Here is an 18372-nt window from a genome sequence, read left to right on the forward strand (position 1 = left end):
ATTCTCATTTTAGAGACTGATAAACAGATACTCAGAAGGATTCACTGGCTTGTTTGAGGTCACATGGTGGGGCTCAGAGGTTTTCTGGATCCATCTTCTATACCCTGCCATCACACTACCAGTTTTCAAAAGCGTGAACTTTTTTTCTTTTTTGCCCTTGGAAACCTTTGTTCAAACAAAATTTTACCCAGAAGCATGAACAAATAGAACAGAAAAAAAACTGAGCTGCTTTGCTTAAAGCAGGCGTTGGAGGCCCAGAATACTGGCGGGGCAGTATGTTTTCCTTACCAGGAACAGCTTGAACATTGCACACTGCTCCATTCATTCAGTAATTCACCCAGAAAGTAAGTTTATTGAGCTCTGATTTATTTTTCTTTTGCTGTTGGAATAAATCACCACCAATTTAGTGACCTAAAACAATACAGATTTATGATATTATGGTTTTGGAGATTCAGAAGTCCAAAATGGGGCTTATTGGGCTAAAAGCAAGGTGTCGATGACACTGTGCCTTCCTGAAGGCTCTAAGGGAGACTGTTTCCTTGCCTTATTTCAGCTTCTAGAAGCCACTTGCATTTCTTGACTCCTGGCCCCTTTCCTCCATCTCCAGTGCCAGCAGTGGCAAGTCAAGTCCTTATCGTGTCACATCTTTCTGACCCTTCTCCCATCACTGCATCTCTCTGACCAGAGCTGGAAACGTTCTCAGTTTGTAAGGACCTGTGTGATTAGATGGGACTCAGAGAATCCAGGATAATCTCTCCACATCAAGGTCCTTCGCTTAATCACATCTGCAAAGTCCATTTTGCCATATAAGTCAATATAGTCACAAATTCCAAGAAAATTAAGACGTGGCCGTCTTTTTGCTATTATTCTGCCTACTATAAGCACCCCCCATGGGCCATGTGTTGTGTTTGCCTCCGGGACTACAGGAGGCTAGAGATGGGCACATTAACAGTAAAAATATGTTGCAAATAATGACCTGACAGTATGGGAGAAATAGGTAAACTAAGAAACAAACCAACAAAAATGAAAATAAAATTGTAAAAGCAGTCGTTCAAACAAGTACAGTAAAATTTGGAGCTCCTTGGAGGTGGGCAGTCACAGCTACATAACCAAAATGCTTTTTCCCGCCAGCTTTATTGAGGTGTGACTGACAAATAAAATTGTATATATTTAAGGTGCACAATGGGATGTCTTGATATATGGATACATTGTGAAATGATGACCACAGTCAAACTATCCCGTTACCCTTTTTTCTGTGTGTGGTGAAAACACTTGGGATCCACTCTCTTAGGAAATGTCAAGTAAACAATATAGTATTATTAGCTGTAGTCAAAATGCTGTACATTAGGTCTTCAGAACTTACTCATCTTATAACTGAAAATTTGTACCCTTTAATCAATATCTCCCCAGTTTCCTCTACCCCCTAGCCTCTGGCACCCACCTTTCTGCTCTACTCTTTGTTACTATGAGTTCGACTTTTCTTTTTCTGGATTCCACATATAAGTGAGATCATACGATATTTGTCTTTCTGTGTCTGGCTTATTTCATTTAGTCTTCCCTTTATTTGATGAAAATGAATCATGAAAGAGAAGCAAAGTTTAATATTTCTAGCCACTGTTTAGGAAATCAGGGAAATGTGTGTACTATATATTAGAAAAATTTCTGCATAGAATAATATGGAAAAAATACTTTTCCATTTAAAGAAGTAAGCTCCTCATTTCGGCCCTCTCCCAAGTATACTGATAGGGAGGTATTACTACTGCTGTGCAGAATTCTCAGTACATTTCTGCCTTGACTGCTCCCCCATCCTAATGTTTAGTTATGCCTGAGTGAATGATTGAATTTTATGAAAGGTGAATACTCATCAGTAGCAAAGTACTTGATCCTTGAACAACATGCGTTTGAAACTGCATGGGTCCACTTATATGTGGATATTTTTCAATAGTAAATACTTGCAGTACTACATGGTCCCAGGTTGTTTGAATCCCCGGATGCTGAGGAACCAGGGATAGGGAAGGCTGACTATAAATTATACACGGATGACTCCTGCATTGCTCAAGGGTTAACTGTATATACAAAATTAAATTAAAATATCAGTTTACTTAATAGCTTTAAAATAAAATGCCTCATGAAATATAAGTTTCTCAGGGATATTTGGTTTTTATTTTTAATTTATTTTTAATTTATTTTATTGAAGTATAGTTGATTTACAGTGTGTTAATTTCAGGTGTACAGCAAAGTGATTCAGTTATACATATATATACACACACACACACACACACACACATACACACACATTCTTTTTCATATTCTTTTCCATTATGGTTTATCACAGGATATTGAATATAATTCTCTGTGCTATACAGTAGGACCTTGTTGTTTAACCATTCTATATATAGCAGTTTGCATCTGCTAATCCCAAACTCCCGCTGCATCCCACCCCCACCTCCCTCCCCCTTGGCAACCACAAGTCTGTTCTCTATGTCTGTGAGTCTGTTTCTGTTTCGTAGATAAGTTCATGTGTCATATTTTAGATAACAGATATAAGTGATATCATATTGTGTTTGTCTTTCTCTGTCTGACTTACTTCACTTAGTATGGTAATCTCTACGTCTATCCATGTTGCTGCAAATGGCATTATTTCATTCTATTTTATGGCTGAGTAGTATTCCATTGTATATATGTGTCACATCTTCTTTATCCATTCATCTGTTGATGGACATTTAGGTTGTCTTCATGTCTTGGCTATTGTAAATAGTGCTGCAGTGAACATTGGGGTGCGTGTATCTTTTTGAATTACAGTTTTCTCCTGATATATGTCCAGGGGTGGGATTGCAGGATCATATGGTAACTCTATCTTTAGTTTTTTGAGGAACCTCCATACTGTTTTCCATAGTGACTGCACCAATTTATATTCTCTCAGGGATATTTGAACGTATTAACAGATTTAAGTTTAGTCCTAACCAAATAGACTCCAACAAATTGAGCAAAATCATCCATACAGATGTTTGTATATAACTGATCCAAAAAAAAAATGCTGCCCTGGTGAAATTATTTTGCAATTATTATAGAAGTCTGTATTAATATATATTTTTAAACTATCAAAGAACATATATAAAAATTATAAAATTAAAAGTTCTGAAAAATGTACAATATTCAGCTTTGGCTTGGAATAGGGAACAAACTTGTCTCCATATGCGTGATATTTGAAAAATTATTAAAGTCTTGGAGAGATGGCGTCAGAGTCCTCACCAGTGATGTAACAGCTTTCTTGAAGTGCTGTGACAGTATGAGGTAGTGAAGAGGACAGGATTTCGAATTGGACAGACCTGAGTTTTCGTCCTGATCTCACCACTTAGAAGTCACTGAATCTCTCTCTACCTCAGTTTCTTCATCTTCAGAATTAGGATAGATGAAACTTAAATTTTGTTTGTGGTAAGCTAGACAAAATGTTTGGTACATAGTAAATGTTCAGTAAGTGGAAACTGTTATTCACTGTATTATTCAGAAAGCACAAGCATCTGCATACACATTCAGACATCCTGCCTGATGGTACTGATGAACTACAGTATGTACTCTATTTAAAGCCAGGCCCTCTGCTTGAGACAGGATCTCACCCCTTCCTGTCTTCTCAAGGACATCTGATGTCTCTCTGTTCTGACCCACAGTGCCAATTGCACCTCCTACTGGATCATCCCCGTAGGCATACAGACATCCTGGTATTTTTACCATCTTATAAATAAGACTCTCCCCTCCCCCCAACTTAATTCCTCACCAACTCCCATCTCACTTTGTTTTTACTTATTTCTTTGTTCATTTATCTATTTGCTCTCCTTTGAAGGATACCGCTTTAAAAGAGCTGTCTACATGCACTGGTTTTAATCACTCACCTCTCATGCTCTGTTAAATCCACTCCTGCCTGGCCTTTCCCAAACTGCTTCAATAAAAGTGCTCTTGTTAATGTCACCAGTGACTATGCTACTAAATCCAGTGACCAGTTCTCAGTCCTCATCTTACTTGACCTATTGCGAGTATTTGACGTAGTTTCATAGTTTAACCTTCTCCTTAAGGTACTTTTACTTTTTCTTTTTTTCTTTATTTTTTAACTTGGGTTCTTCGTCCTCCTCTGGCTCCTCTCTCAGGCTCCTTTGTGTGTTCTAAATCTTTTGCCAGACCTCTTAAGGTTAGAGCACCATAGGATCCAGTTCTTTGTTCTTTTTCCCGTTTGTACTCACTCCCTTGATGGTCTCATCCACTCTTTTGCTTAAAACTCCATTTATATATCAAAAGCTGTCATATTTATATATCCAGCCCAAACTTCCCTCCTCAATCCAGATTGAAATATCCTGACCTAGTTTCATCACTAGGATGTCTCAAAACTCATCTCAAACTGAGCACACTCAAAACTTAACTCCAGATCTGCCCCCCAAATCTTCTCTACCCCTCAGCCTTCCCCATATCACTTGATGGCAACACCATCCTTCCCAGTTGCTCAGACCAGAATCCTTGGAGTTGTCTTTGACTCTCTCTCAAAGCACTCTCCAACTGTCAGGAAATCCTATCAGCTCAATCTTCAGGAGGCATCCAGAATCTAACCACCTCTGGGCAATGCACTGCTACGACCCTTTCTTGCTTGGATTATAGCAATAGCCCCAAATTGGTCACTCTGTTTCTACCTATTGTTAGCCTAAAGTCACAGCAATTAAAGTGATCTCTTTTTTTTTTGGAAATAATTTATATTTTTAGAGCAGTTCATAGCAAAATTGAGAGGAAGGTACAGAGATTTCCCCAGTGCCCCCTGCCCCCCACACATGCATGGCCCCCTCCGTTATCAACATCCCCACCAGAGTGGTGCATTTGTTGCAACTGAGGAACCTACCTTGACACATCTTAATCACCCAGAGCCCATAGTCTACACTAGGGTTTACTCTTGGTGTTGAACATTCTATGAGTTTAGACAAATGTATAATTACATGTATTCAGAATTATAGTATCATATAGAGTACTTTCACTGCCCTAAAAATCCTCTGTGCTCTCTTCATCCCTTCCCCTCCAACCCCTGGCAACCACTGATCTTTTTACTGTTCCCATAGTTTTGCCTTTTCTAGAATGTCATAGTAGTTGCAATCAAAACAGTGTATAGCCTTTTCAGATTGGCTTCTTCACTTAGTAATATGCATTTTTTTCCTCTGTGTCTTTTTATGGCTTCATAGCTCATTTCTTTTTAGTGCTGAGTAAAAGTCCATTCCCCAGATATACCACAGTTTATTTAACTATTCACCTGCTGAAGGACATCCTGGTTGCTTCCAAATTTTGGCAATTTTGAATCAGCTGCTATAAAAATCAGTGTGCAGGTTTTTGTATAGACACAGATTTTCAGCTCTTTGGGATAGAACCAAGGAGCATGATTGCTGGATCATATGGTAAGAATATGTTCAGTTTTGTAAGAAACTTCCAAACAATCTCTTTAAAAAAAGTTTTAAATATGTCGTATCTCTCCTATGCTCAAAATCCTGCAATGAATCCCTTTTCGTTCACAGTAAAAGTCAAAAGTCCAGGTGGGTATACAAGACCCTACATGATCTGGCCTCTCCATTCTCTCTGACATCATCATCTTCACTGCCCCCCTGGTTTATTCTTGCTGTTCCTTAAATAAAGCAGATTCCTTAAATCAATGAGTATGCATTTATTTTATAATAATGGGGAAAAAAGATATACTTTCTAAAATTTGTCAGGGTAGTGACATTCCAACTAAGTTTTTTTTCTTCTCCAAATGTTTGATAATGATAATATATTACTTTTATAATAAAATATCTTGAAAGATTCAGTTGAAAACAACAACAACACAAAATAGACCTTAGGGCCTTTGCACTAGCCTCTCTGTCTATAATACTCTCCCACAGACACCTGCTTGGACAACTCCCTTAGCTCCATCTAATCTTTGATAAAACATTGCCTTCCCAATGAGGCCCCATCAGATATCAGCTCAGTAGTACACTTGGTGCTGCGTGAAGCCTCTGATGCCTCATGAGTGTGATTGTCACCTTGAACCTAAGACCATGCTGCTAGTAGAGCAGAGTAGGCATTATAATTCTAATCCCATTTAGTGTGATCTAATTTTTCTTTTTTCACAGCACACCTTTGACCTACTATATAATCTGGTTATTTATTATGTTTATTGGTTATGGTATGCCTTCCCTCACTAGAAGCTAAGCTTATGATGGCAGGAATTTTTGCTTTTTTTTTTTTTTTTTTTTAACTAATATATCCCCAGCATCTAGAACAGTGCCTGGCACACAGTAGCACTAGGTGCTTAATAAATATTTGCTGAATGAATGAATGAGTGAACAAATGTTTGTGTAGTTTCTTCAGTGTCAGGCATAAGACATGGCAGAGAGAAGTCAACAGAATTTCTGCCCTTATATTTATTTTCTTTCGTCTAGTCTTATTGAGATATAATTGACATATACGTTGTATAAGTTTAAGGTGTACAGCATAATTATTTGACTTGCATACATCATTCAGTGACTACCATATTAAGAACATCTGCCATCTCATATAGATACAAAATCTATATAAATACAAAAGAAATAGAAATGTTTTTCCTTGTGATGAGAACTCTTAGGATATACTCTCTTAACTTTCTTACGTAACGTACAGCAGTGTGAATTATATTGATCATGTTGTACATTACGTCCCTAGTACTTATTTATCTTATGACTGGAAGTTTGTACCTTTTGACCACCTTCCTCCAGTTCCCCCTCCCCCACCCCATGCCTTTATATTTCTTAGAGCCTAGAATATGAGTATGGTTATTAGTGAGATTGGCCATTTACAGAGGTCTTTAGGGAAGATTCCAAAATCATATCATGGAAGAGGATCTCGGAGAAATATATTTCAAGGGAGGGTTAGGTCTTAGCAATGACAGTATAAAAGAAAGCTTGAGTTTAAGCAATTATACTTACGTACATGAAGGGATATTAGAGGATATTTTATGTGTTGGGATTGTCCAAAAAGAAGAATCATCCCCCAAACAAATCATTTACACAATTCAGTCTTCATTTTGGTCCAAGGGAGATGCTGCTATGAAAAGTGGGACCCCACAGTGCTCAAAGTAGCCTTAAAATTAAGCAGGATTACTGCTGAAATACGTAGATTACAGTGGTAAAACAATAAAAGGGTTTTAGTTTTGTTTCAAAGCCACTATTATCTATGTAGGTAGCATTGTAGTCTTAGAAATTTTAGTAAATGATAATTACAATTTGGTCCAGTGTAAAATCTATTTAGCTTGCAGATATTAATTGAAAATAATAATCCAGTTCCATATAATACATGGCTGGTTACATAATAAATAGGAAAGATTTCTAGCCATGTGCAGATGGGCCTTTGTGTAATTTTAAGATGCCATGGATGAATGTTAACTCTTAAAAGAACTCTCACATTTTAAAATATCTTCACATCTCCATGTTTTGCTCATGCTGTTTATTTTTCCTGGAATACTTGTCCCTTCCTTGTCAACTCTTGCAAACTCTTCTTTTGTCCTCTAAAATCCAGCCAGAGTCACATTTTCTCTCTGGCTTTTCTTGGCACTGTCTTTCTGCTACGAGTTGTCTCCCTTAAGGTCAACTGATTAATTTTTTCCTCCTCTGAGTTCCCAAAGCATTTTATCACGGGGTGTGGGTGTCACCTACTTACCTGCATCTGCATTTCAAGGGTGTCTTATTACCTTTGTTTCTCTAGTGACTGGCTCAGTCCCTGTCTCATAATACAGGCTCAATAAACAGGTATCAAATTTGAAGCATTACACTCTTTTTTTTTTTTACCTTGGTCACTGATTCATCCAGCAAATATTTATTAAGAGCTTTTTATATTCAAGGTTCTGCTATGTGTTGTAAAGATACTGAAGAAAAAAAATAGATGCCCAGATTTTTAAAAACATAAAATATAGTGTAATAAGAAAAAATAAGCCATGCACAAAGGTAACTATTTTACATATTTGAAAGAGTTATTTTCAAAGAGAGGTGTTTTGGGGGGCGTGTGAGTGTGGGTTCATGCTAGGATTCAAGAATGTCTTCCCATTGACTAAGAAAATATTTTTCCTTATTAATTGACATATTGGTTATGGTCTGCCAATAAATGGCTGAAAAGCTGTGATTCAAAACAGTGATTCTTTTGATGTCTCACAAATTAGGTTAAATTCTGTCCTATATCTAAATCTCTCTCTCTCCCCCTCACTTTAACTGGGTATACTATTAGATTATCAGATTAAAGCACTGCTCAGGGTTTTGCTGCTACTTGCCAAACAGTCTACATTTAAAGTAGAGAAAGTTTCTTTTGGTGCCTTAAGGTATGAATTTTATGCATTCCCTAGTTTTTAGAAAACACCTTAAGTGATAAATCCTTCACATGTTGCTACAAGTTCATTCCTAATTGCCATTGGGGAATTGCCCGTAGAAAGCTTTTGACAAAAGTTAACAATACTGTCATTGAAATGAAAAATCCAAACCATATTTTAACAGAAAATTTTTTAAAAATTTGGTCAGCATAGTTTGAAAGCTCAGCATCTAATTGCATCTAATTGTATTTAAGCCAGTAGCGTTAAAAAAAAAAAAAAAAAAGGTAGATTCCCTTTTCCACATTAAGGCAGAAGATGTTAATTGTTAATAGTTTTAGTGACTACGGATTTTCACTGATGATCACCAGCATGTTTTCTGTTTTCATTTAGACTTGGATTATCACTTGCATTTATCTTCAACTGCTCCTATTTAATCCTCTCGTCAAAACTCAAGGGATCTGCAGGAACCGTGTGACTGATGATGTGAAAGACGTTACAAAATTGGTAAGTAAGGAATGCTTTCAATTGCTGTGACTCTTTTTCTTGTACTTTTTGAAAAAGATTTCCTTTTTTCTTGCCCCAAATTAGTATTTTTCGAAGACCAGGAGAGAAGTCACTGAGTTATTCTAAAGAGTTTGTAGAGAGCAGGTAGGGAGATATTTAAGGTCATGGAGCATCTTGTTGGTAAAGTTGGCCTGTTGCACCCCACGGAAGTGGCTTTGTTTCTTTGCTGGTCTTTTCATCTCCTTCACAGGCAGTGAAGGACACTGGCGAGTTCTCTGTGCTGATATGCCAGCACTAGCTTGTTCCCCATTATCTCTTAAAAGTGTTTTATTTCCCTTCCACATGCCTTCCTACTCTTCTCTAACGAGCCTAACAAAAGATCTGAGATCGTCTTTCTCCCCCTTTCCAACAGCTTGAAGACCCTGTCACATGCGGGTGGGTGTTTGCTCCCTCAGTAAACACAGTTGGAGTCATTTGTTGCCCAAATGTTGACCAGATTCATCTCCCACGTCCATCACATTGGAACTCTTCCCTCAGGAAAAGCCGTTTTACACTCGTGCCCCTTGGTCACTGCCGGCTTCGTGCCGTGCTTCTCTTAAGATGCAAACCACAGAGAGGGAGAGCATAACACAGCACCTGAAATGCCTTCCTCCCAACTCTCACGATCTAGCGGTGATTGTACATGCTCACTTGAGCTACAGTGTGTGCTTTCAGGATGAACAAAGTTTGAGAAGCAGTTTTCTAAGTTCCTGGTTCAAAAGAGCCAAATGGCACTCAGTTATTTGAATATTGTCTAGGGAACGGACGTGATGTGAGAATAGGAAAGAAATGAGGATTGTAGTATGTAGAAAGAAAGAAAAGTATATTTTTTGAGATATTTATCTTCCCTATTTTGATATGCATTTCCTGGTTTATATGTTTTATTTTGGGTTCATAGCCAAACTTCAAAACAGAAGTTTAATGCTACGATCTGAGTGTTGCTGGCTTAGTCTCAAAGCAGAATTAAGAATACACACACACACACACACACACACACACACACACACACACACACACCCCATGCAGATTTCTTTGGATACTTACAAAGTCCAGGTTTAAAAAAAATTCTCTGGTGCAGTGCCTGAAGATGTATCACCATGTTTTATTTGAGGAGCTGGTGACCAAAGCAATGCAACATTTGCCTACTATATGCCCAGCTAGGTATAAGAATGGGGGTGGGGTGATGAAGTACTTTTTTCAAAACATGTATCATGATCCTTTCCCTCAAGCTGCATGTTAGTTTGTGACCCAAGAAACTATATTAAAAAGAAAATGTTTATATTCGAAATTTGGTATCAATAGAAGGCACTCATGAAACGTTTGTTCGATGAAGTAAGGATGTGTACCACTGTGCAGCATCATAATCACCTGTGGCGCTTATGAAAATCATAGGTGTCTGGGCCCCACTGATTCAGTAGGTCTGAAGGCATCTACATTTAAAGACATTCCTTAAAGGGTGTTTAAGAACCAGTGCTCTAGATGGTCTATTCTGTCACAGTTTAGAGACCAAAATATTGTGACCTTGATTTAATCTCATTTCTTATTATGAGTAGTTTTATCTATGTTGTATGGATTTATATAAATGTTAGATTAATACGAGTCTCCAAAATGTGCTTAAAGTAGGCCACAACTGGGAAATTACAGCTCTCATGGGGCTGCTGGTGGAACCATGGAGCTAAGATGAGTGGGGAGGTCTGAAGTGGTCCTAGGTGTCCAATTTCAAATATGTGGGCAAGGAGTCATGGATGGAAGGTGATGGTGTATCTGACCACACGCTGAGCATGTCCAAAATTAAAATGGTATTTAAGAAAAATTACTTATAGTCATTATTTTTTGCTGTTTGAGGAATACTACTTAATGAGCACCACTTCCTGTGAAATGTCAAACCGATACTTTCAAGTGGCATAAGTAGGTATTATAAGCACCTTCCAAGACTTTCCACTCTTGTCTTTGACCATCTGCTTATTTTCACTCTGTTACCTATCAGTTGGTACAGTGAAAAATGGCAGGAAGCATGGCGAAAGAAGTGCCTGGAAAGAGATACTTATTAACACTAAAATATAATTCCTTCCCCCAAGGGCAAATGTAAAAAATCATTAAACTGAAAAAAGTCTTTCTGTCACCCCTCGAGCACCTGACTCAGAGGGGAACTTTTTAATTTCAAGAGTTGATCTAAATGAAATTAGTGTGTTTACTTTGGATTATTGGGGAAAAAAATCAAGTTAGTAACAAAAAAGGACTTAGAAGATCACTTCTAACTGAATAAAGACCTACTTAATGCCCAGCCAGTATTTCATAGAGTAGGACATTGAAAGATATAAAATAATCCCTGGTCTCAGAGTGTTTATAATCTAGTTTGGGAGCTAACCCATCTCTATGAATATATGAGTGCATATCACTCAGTCCGCAATAACCACACGTAAATGGATACCATTTGAAAGATTTTCTGGTGTAGCGTGGGACCCAACCTATGCTAATTTATTGGTTAAAAGAATGGATTTTAGAATCTGGCTCACCTGCTCTTTGACCTTAGATAAGTAACTACGTTTCTAAATCTCAGTTCTTACTTCCCATTTTGTAGTGTAGATTAAATAAGAGAATGTATATATAAATTTTTTACCACAGTTATTATCACAACCTCTCTGTGCTTCAGTTTCCTCATCAGTGTAATAGATTAACAGTACAATTGACCTTTGAAGAACATGGGGGTTAGCAGTGGAACATCCTTCTCACAGCTTGTAGTTGGCCCTCTGTATACAAGCTTCCTCCCTAGCTGTGGTTCTGCATCCGCAGACTCAACCAACCATGGATTATGTAGTACTACCGTACTTAACTGTTAAAAAAAAAAAAAAAAAAAAGAGAGTATGAGTAGACCCATGCAGTTCAAACCCATGTTGTTCAAGGGTCAACTGTACTTAACCTCATAGAGTAACTTTAAAGATTAAATAAGTGAATAGAACAGTGCTAGGAACATAGCAAGTGCCTGCTAAATACTGTCTGTCAGTAATGGTAGTTGGGACATTTGTGGGGTCATAGGATACTGGAGTCGGAAGGGAATTTAGAGACAATCTAGACAAAGTACTTCGGAAATAGGAAAACTGAGACCCAATAGTGGTGAAGCCCAGCTCCTGGTCCCATTACCTCTGCTGTATCTTCTAGGACAGTGGTTTTCAAACTGGCTTCAAGAGCTCACCTAGCCTCTCTGCTTTTATTATTTATGTGTCTGGGTTTCTAAATAAGACTTGGCTTGAAAAAACAATTGAGCTTATGAAAAAATGTTTGCGAGCCACTGCTTTAAATCAGCGTTTGTGGGATATCATTTGAGAACCATCCAGTCACAATCTCTTAGGGTATGTGTTAAAAGTATAGCTATCAGGGCCCTGCCTCAGAAATACGGAATCACAGCTTGTGGAGATGAGATGTAGGAACGTTAATGTTTCTGACTAATATGCCAGGTGGTAGTTATTTGTATAGAAGTGGCAAGACCACTTAGGCCATAATACTTACAATATTGGGTTGTTTCCATGTCTGAAAAAAAACTGTGCTCCCATCCTTAGCCTAAAACTCATTAATTTCACTAATTCTAGCAGCAACATGAGTTACTTTTGAGTTTTATGGATATAGATAATCACAGCCTCTCTCTAGAGAACAGTGGGGCAAAAAAGCATCTTCAAGTAGGTCAGGCTTACCGGGGTGTTTTTGAATACCATCTCTGCTATTACCCAGCTGTGTGACCTTGGACAAATAAGTCCCTGGACCTTTCTGGGATTCAACTTCTGGTTTTGAAAATGAGGAACTAGGACATTATCAATACTTAGTTCTTAATCTAGGACTCATAAACTTTGAAATTCTTGCAAAATGAGCTCTAAATTATGCCTACGTGTGCCTTATGTGTGTTTCTAAGAAGAGCATGTATAACTTTCATCTGCTTCCCAGAGACGTCTGTGACACCCAAAAAGATAAGAACTACTAAATCCGATAACTTGGCAGACCCTTTTTAGCTCTGAGATTCTTTTATTCCATGGTGATACTTTTTTAGGTTGTACCTTTTGGAAAGATTCAGTTATGCCTTGACTAAAGGAGGTTATATCGAACAAGAGGATCTGGTTTCTTTGCAGACATAACTTCGGTACATTTTATTTGAGAAAAAGAAAGTGGGTTGAGAGTACCTTTTTGCCTTGTTTTACACAGTAATTTCTTCAGCTGAAATTATTCCTTTGCCCATTCTGCCAGTTCCTCCTTTGCTTTAGGTGGCACCTTGCACTGTGCCCACAAACATTGAGTTTGTTTGCTTGGGGTGATTCTCATGTCACAGAAGCACACGATTTATGACTTTACTGTCATTTTCTTTTAAATTTCTTATTGGACACTTTGTACTGCCCCTGCAATCCCCATGGTTTTCATTTGAAATCCTTCTGGCATGTTTACTCAGCATAATAGTTCATCTATTTACAGAACATTTTGCTTTCCAAAAAATGTTGCAGGACTTGTTTTAAATGGCAAACTCAGACCTACCTAAAGAAAGGGTCAAGTATCTGGGAAGGGGATGAATGAAACTCTAAAAACTTGTATCTACGGGATGGTTCAGCTGTAGCTTTTAATGATTGTTAAGTGTTAATATAAGGAGGAATCCAAATATTGAAATAGTTCAAATTAATTTTTCCTTTTGTACTTTCTGCTGTTCCTTTCATTTGTGATATTTTTTCCTTCATTTGGGGGAATTTAATTGAATATGACTTGGTTGCTTTTTTAAAAACCTTTTTATCTTTAACTATCTATTGAGTAATTATTTGTCTTCCTCAAAATGTTTAAGGCAGGTTGCTGTCCCAGCCCCATCTTGTAAAGGTGAAATTACTCTGTCTTTTCAAGGTCAGTCTACAAATCAGTAGAGTAGAATTAAAAGTCAAGAATTCGTGGTTTTCCAGGTCTTGAAGTAGGCACTTATTTTTAGTAGATTATATTAATACATGACTCTTAGAGTTTAAAATAATGGAAGATTATAAAAATATACTTAGATAACAAATTTCACACTTTGGACAGTTTTGAATGATGCGGAAGTTTTAGTCTTCTTCAAATACGATGTTCTTTGGATAGAATTACCACTGCCTTAAAACGGAAGATTGGAGTCTCTGAGACTTCCCATTTCTAGGTGAACTCTGAGCTTTATTAAGCATATCTTCTCTTTAAAAGCAGAGGTCTCACATAATTTTGTTTGACCCTTGAAGAACAATGGTTTGATAGCTGGAGAGTTTTTAAAGTTTTGATTAGTTTGCAATATTTAGCATTTAAATTTCTGCTCCTGTGGTCAGTAGAAAATTTTTTTCTCTGTTTAAAGCTAAATTTAGGACTTATAGTATGCAAAGAAAGGACAGAAGCGTATTAGAAATAATATTCATAAAAACTGACAAGTAGCGGGCTATGTTACCAAGCATGTCAATCTTATCATAAAGAAAAAATTGTTCTTCCTTTATAAGATAAACCACTTAGGTACAAAATCTCCTGCTCCTTGACTTTTTAAAGTAATCATTATTGTGTGAGTATCCAGGTACCATGCAAAGCACTTTGTATGGATTCTCTCTTTTAGTCATCACAACCCTAGGAGGTAATTATTATTAATTTTTTTTTTAAATTTTATTTTATTTATTTATTTATGGCTGTGTTGGATCCCCGTTTCTGTGCGAGGGCTTTCTCTAGTTGTGGCAAGCGGGGGCCACTCTTCATCGCGGTGCACGGGCCTCTCACTATCGCGGCCTGTCTTGTTGTGGAGCACAGGCTCTAGACGCGCAGGCTCAATAATTGTGGCTCACGGGCCCATTTGCTCCGCGGCATGTGGAATCTTCCCGGACCAGGGCTCGAGCCCGTGTCCCCTGCATTGGCAGGCAGATTCTCAACCACTGCACCACCAGGGAAGGACGGAGGTAATTATTTTTACCAACAGCTTATTGATTAGGAAGCTGAGGCCTGGTGATGGTTAGTAACCTGACAATCCTCACCTGGAAATAGGGAGCTGAATAGAGGTTTGAACCCCTAACTGCCCATCTCTAGAGCATAAGAACCCAGTTCATAATTTATGATGTTTTAACTTAAGATGTCAATATCAACTGCAATTTAAGAATTAGCATTCTATCCTCTTGAATTTTATTTCCTAGGTAGTAGTCACCTTATCTTATGATTAGGAAGCAGTCATATTATAGAAGTTCAATTAGTACTACTTAATTGGAATCCACATTATAAGGTGTGTCTATGAAATAAACCAAAAATGTTTTTAATCTCTTCTATCTGAAAGGAGAATGAGGGTCATCTAACTTCATTTAGATATTCTTCACTGAGAAAATATGACCCAGAAAAGTCTTTATGAGTTGTCCTGTTAATTTTTTCTAAATCACTAATTGAGTTGTTATTAAAGGAAAAAAAAGGTAATTAACCTGGTTAGTTAGATTTTTAGTCAATATTAACAAGAGATGGCTTATAAGGAGAAATAAAAAGACAAAAAGCTGGAACTTCCCTGAGGGTGCAGTGGTTAAGAACTCGCCTGCCAATGCAGGGGACACGGGTTTGAGACCTGGTCCGGGAAGATCCCACATGCTGCGGAGCAACTAAGCCCATGCACCACAACTACTGAGCCTGCACTCTAGAGCCCGTGAGCCACAACTACTGAAGCCCGCATGCCTAGAGCCCGTGCTCCGCAACAAGAGAAGCCACCACAATGAGAAGCCCGCGCACCGCAATGAAGAGTAGCCCCTGCTCGCCGCAACTAGAGAAAGCACGCGTGGAGCAATGAAGACCCAACGCAGCCAAATAAATTAATTTTTTTAAAAAAAAGGCAAAAATCTTTGTCCTGTGTTATTTCTGAAGACTGAACAACCAGCATTACACTAAGCTGCTGCAGGAGTGAACTGGGATATTTAAAATATAAGCGTAGAAGGTTTTTCGCTCTACAGCAGTGATTCTTAAACTTCTCTGGGTCTCCCAACACTCTGAAAACTGGACTCACTCCTCAGAAAGGTTCACATATGTGCAACATTTAATGTAGTGTCAAGGGAATCATGAGTTATTACTACTACATTTTGATTCTTATCTAGAACTTGGGAGAAACAACTGAGACAAGTGTGTCTCACTAAAGATGTCCAGGAAGCCACTGATTTCATGAGACTTAGAGACCTCAATGACATTTGAATCATGAAATCGAAAGATTTTAGATAAGTGATCTAGAGAGGGTGTTAAATGTTCTGACTTTGAGTTCTTTTTCTCCTGAGTCCAAATACCTGCAGGGTATGGTAGACAGCCAGTGCCTGTTTGGCTTGCAAAGACTTTTTCTTGGCTGAGTTTCCAGCATTTCTGCATGCCATTCTCGTATGCATTTTACCTCCTCATGTCACTGAGTATGGTCAGTCCTTAAGACATCCAAAAAAAGATAACAAATGGGCCCATCTAGTAGTAGAGTGAGCCCATCACAAAGTGACTTGTTTTTGCAGTTTTATGCATTTAATGATCTGGCACAGTATTTACATCCTCACACTCCAAACCACAAAGTTCATTGGAATAATTGGACCTTTGGTAAATTTTCCACCAGTTAGGTTCTATTTTATTTTATTTTTTGCCCTGAACATATTTTACTAGAATAGATTGGTTTTTTCAAAATCTGTAGCCTTGGTTATGTATCCATTTCACCCTACCAACAGTATGCTTCCCTGGAATCTAAACCACGTCTCTGCTTTTTCAGCTTCCGGTCTCTGTATAAATATTTTATGCATGTTCAGTACTTTCCTAGTGGTGTTCTAAACTGCCCCCAGTCTCTATTCTCTTCTTGCTCCAATCCATCCCTCCAGACTAACCTTCCTAAATTGACGGTCATGTTCCCTTCCAGCTTAAACACCTGCAGTGTAGCACCACTGCTTAAGTCCATGAGAAAGGTAAATCAGACTGAATTTTTCATAGTTACCTACTTCACCCTCTTCATCGTACAGACGAGGAGTAGAGGTTCCACGGGGAAGAAGCGGTGTGCCTGAGGCAGGAGTGACTTGCTGTGGGGTTCTGGTGGTGGCACTGGTCCCGGGGAACCTCAGTGCCTCCCTCTTGGCCTCCTTGGCCCGACATTCAGGTCCCTCACTAACAATGGCTTTCCCGGGGTATTTCTTTTTCTTTTTTTTTTTTCTTCCCTCTCTTTGTTTGCCAAGTGCTATTTAAATTTATTTATTTATTTTTATTTATGGCTATGTTGCGTCTTCGTTTCTGTGCGAGGGCTTTCTCTAGTTGCGGCAAGCGGGGGCCACTCTTCATCGCGGTGCGCGGGCCTCTCACTATCACGGCCTCTCTTGTTGCGGAGCACAGGCTCCAGACGCGCAGGCTCAGTAATTGTGGCTCACGGGCCCAGTTGCTCCGTGGCATGTGGGATCTTCCCAGACCAGGGCTCGAACCCGTGTCCCCTGCATTGGCAGGCAGATTCTCAACCACTGTGCCACGAGGGAAGCCCCTCCCGGGCTATTTCTTATCTCCTACCTGCTAGAGCTTGAATGATCTGTCCCTGGTCTCCCATGTCCTTGTCTTTGCATATAACCCTATACCTAGAATGTCCCATTCCCTTGCAATTAATAATAAACACTCGTTCACACACCACCCTCAAGCACTAAGTATTTTAAACAAGTTATGTAATCCTTTTTTAGTCTTAATAAATCCAGTAGCTCGATTCTATGATTCCCATTTTACACGCGTGGAAATTGAGGCTAAAGAAGATTAAGTAGTTTGCCCAAGATCTCTGAGTTAGCACGTGGCAGGACATGGATCCAACCTGAGCAGTGTGTCCCCAGGACCTGTGCTATGAGTCCTACATCAAACTAAGTGCCTCGAAGGAGCAGCTTATCTTCCTAGTTCTAGGTCAAAGACTCCCTCTACTCTTATCAAATTTCCACAGTGTTCAATATACATAAGAGAAACCGAATTTATCACAAGGTTATCTGTGCTTTCTGAATGCTATTTAACGTACTATAAATGCTTGGAAAGTAATATAATAATTCATGAAGCAGCCATAAAAATATATAACTTGACTTCCTAATTTCTCTTCCAAATGTAATTGGAAACAAACCAATGCAAGCCAAGAAAGTAATAATGCAGAGAGTGATCTGTAGATAACTGTGCTGAGACCAGCACACAGAGCCAAGATTTGTGTCCTTACCTCCAATAGGTACTCCTGATGACTGTGACCTTGGGATGCCAGTTAACCTCTCTGAGCCTCTGTGTTTTCTTCTGTGAAATAGGCTTAATAACACATATCTCTGGGGTTGTGATAGAGACTGTGTATGAAAACTTGTTTAAATTGTAAAGCATTTTTCAAAAATAGTATTACTTTTCAGTTCCATCAGAAATTAAATATCAGTAAATCAGTTTAATGCAGAAATTATTATTATATACTCCCCAAGTGGGAAGGTGTGGAGATTTCAGTGTGTTCGTCAGAGAACTTCTTGTAAGGTTTCTTTGATTTCTTTGCACCAATTTTT

At 38.5% G+C, this 18372-nt stretch overlaps 1 protein-coding gene across 3 annotated transcripts in view; it reads left to right on the top strand.

The window, feature by feature from the left end:
• Positions 1-18372, top strand: part of KITLG (KIT ligand) — an 87802-nt gene that overhangs the window by 28662 nt on the left and 40768 nt on the right. For all 3 annotated transcript variants that reach the window (XM_007165916.2, XM_007165919.2, XM_007165918.2), the window contains exon 2: positions 8726-8839. In XM_007165916.2, the coding sequence (XP_007165978.1) occupies positions 8726-8839 (114 nt within the window). The remainder of the gene's footprint in view (positions 1-8725; positions 8840-18372) is intronic.

The sequence above is a fragment of the Balaenoptera acutorostrata genome, chromosome 11 (assembly GCF_949987535.1).
Source record: "Balaenoptera acutorostrata chromosome 11, mBalAcu1.1, whole genome shotgun sequence".
Classification (NCBI taxonomy): domain Eukaryota; kingdom Metazoa; phylum Chordata; class Mammalia; order Artiodactyla; family Balaenopteridae; genus Balaenoptera; species Balaenoptera acutorostrata.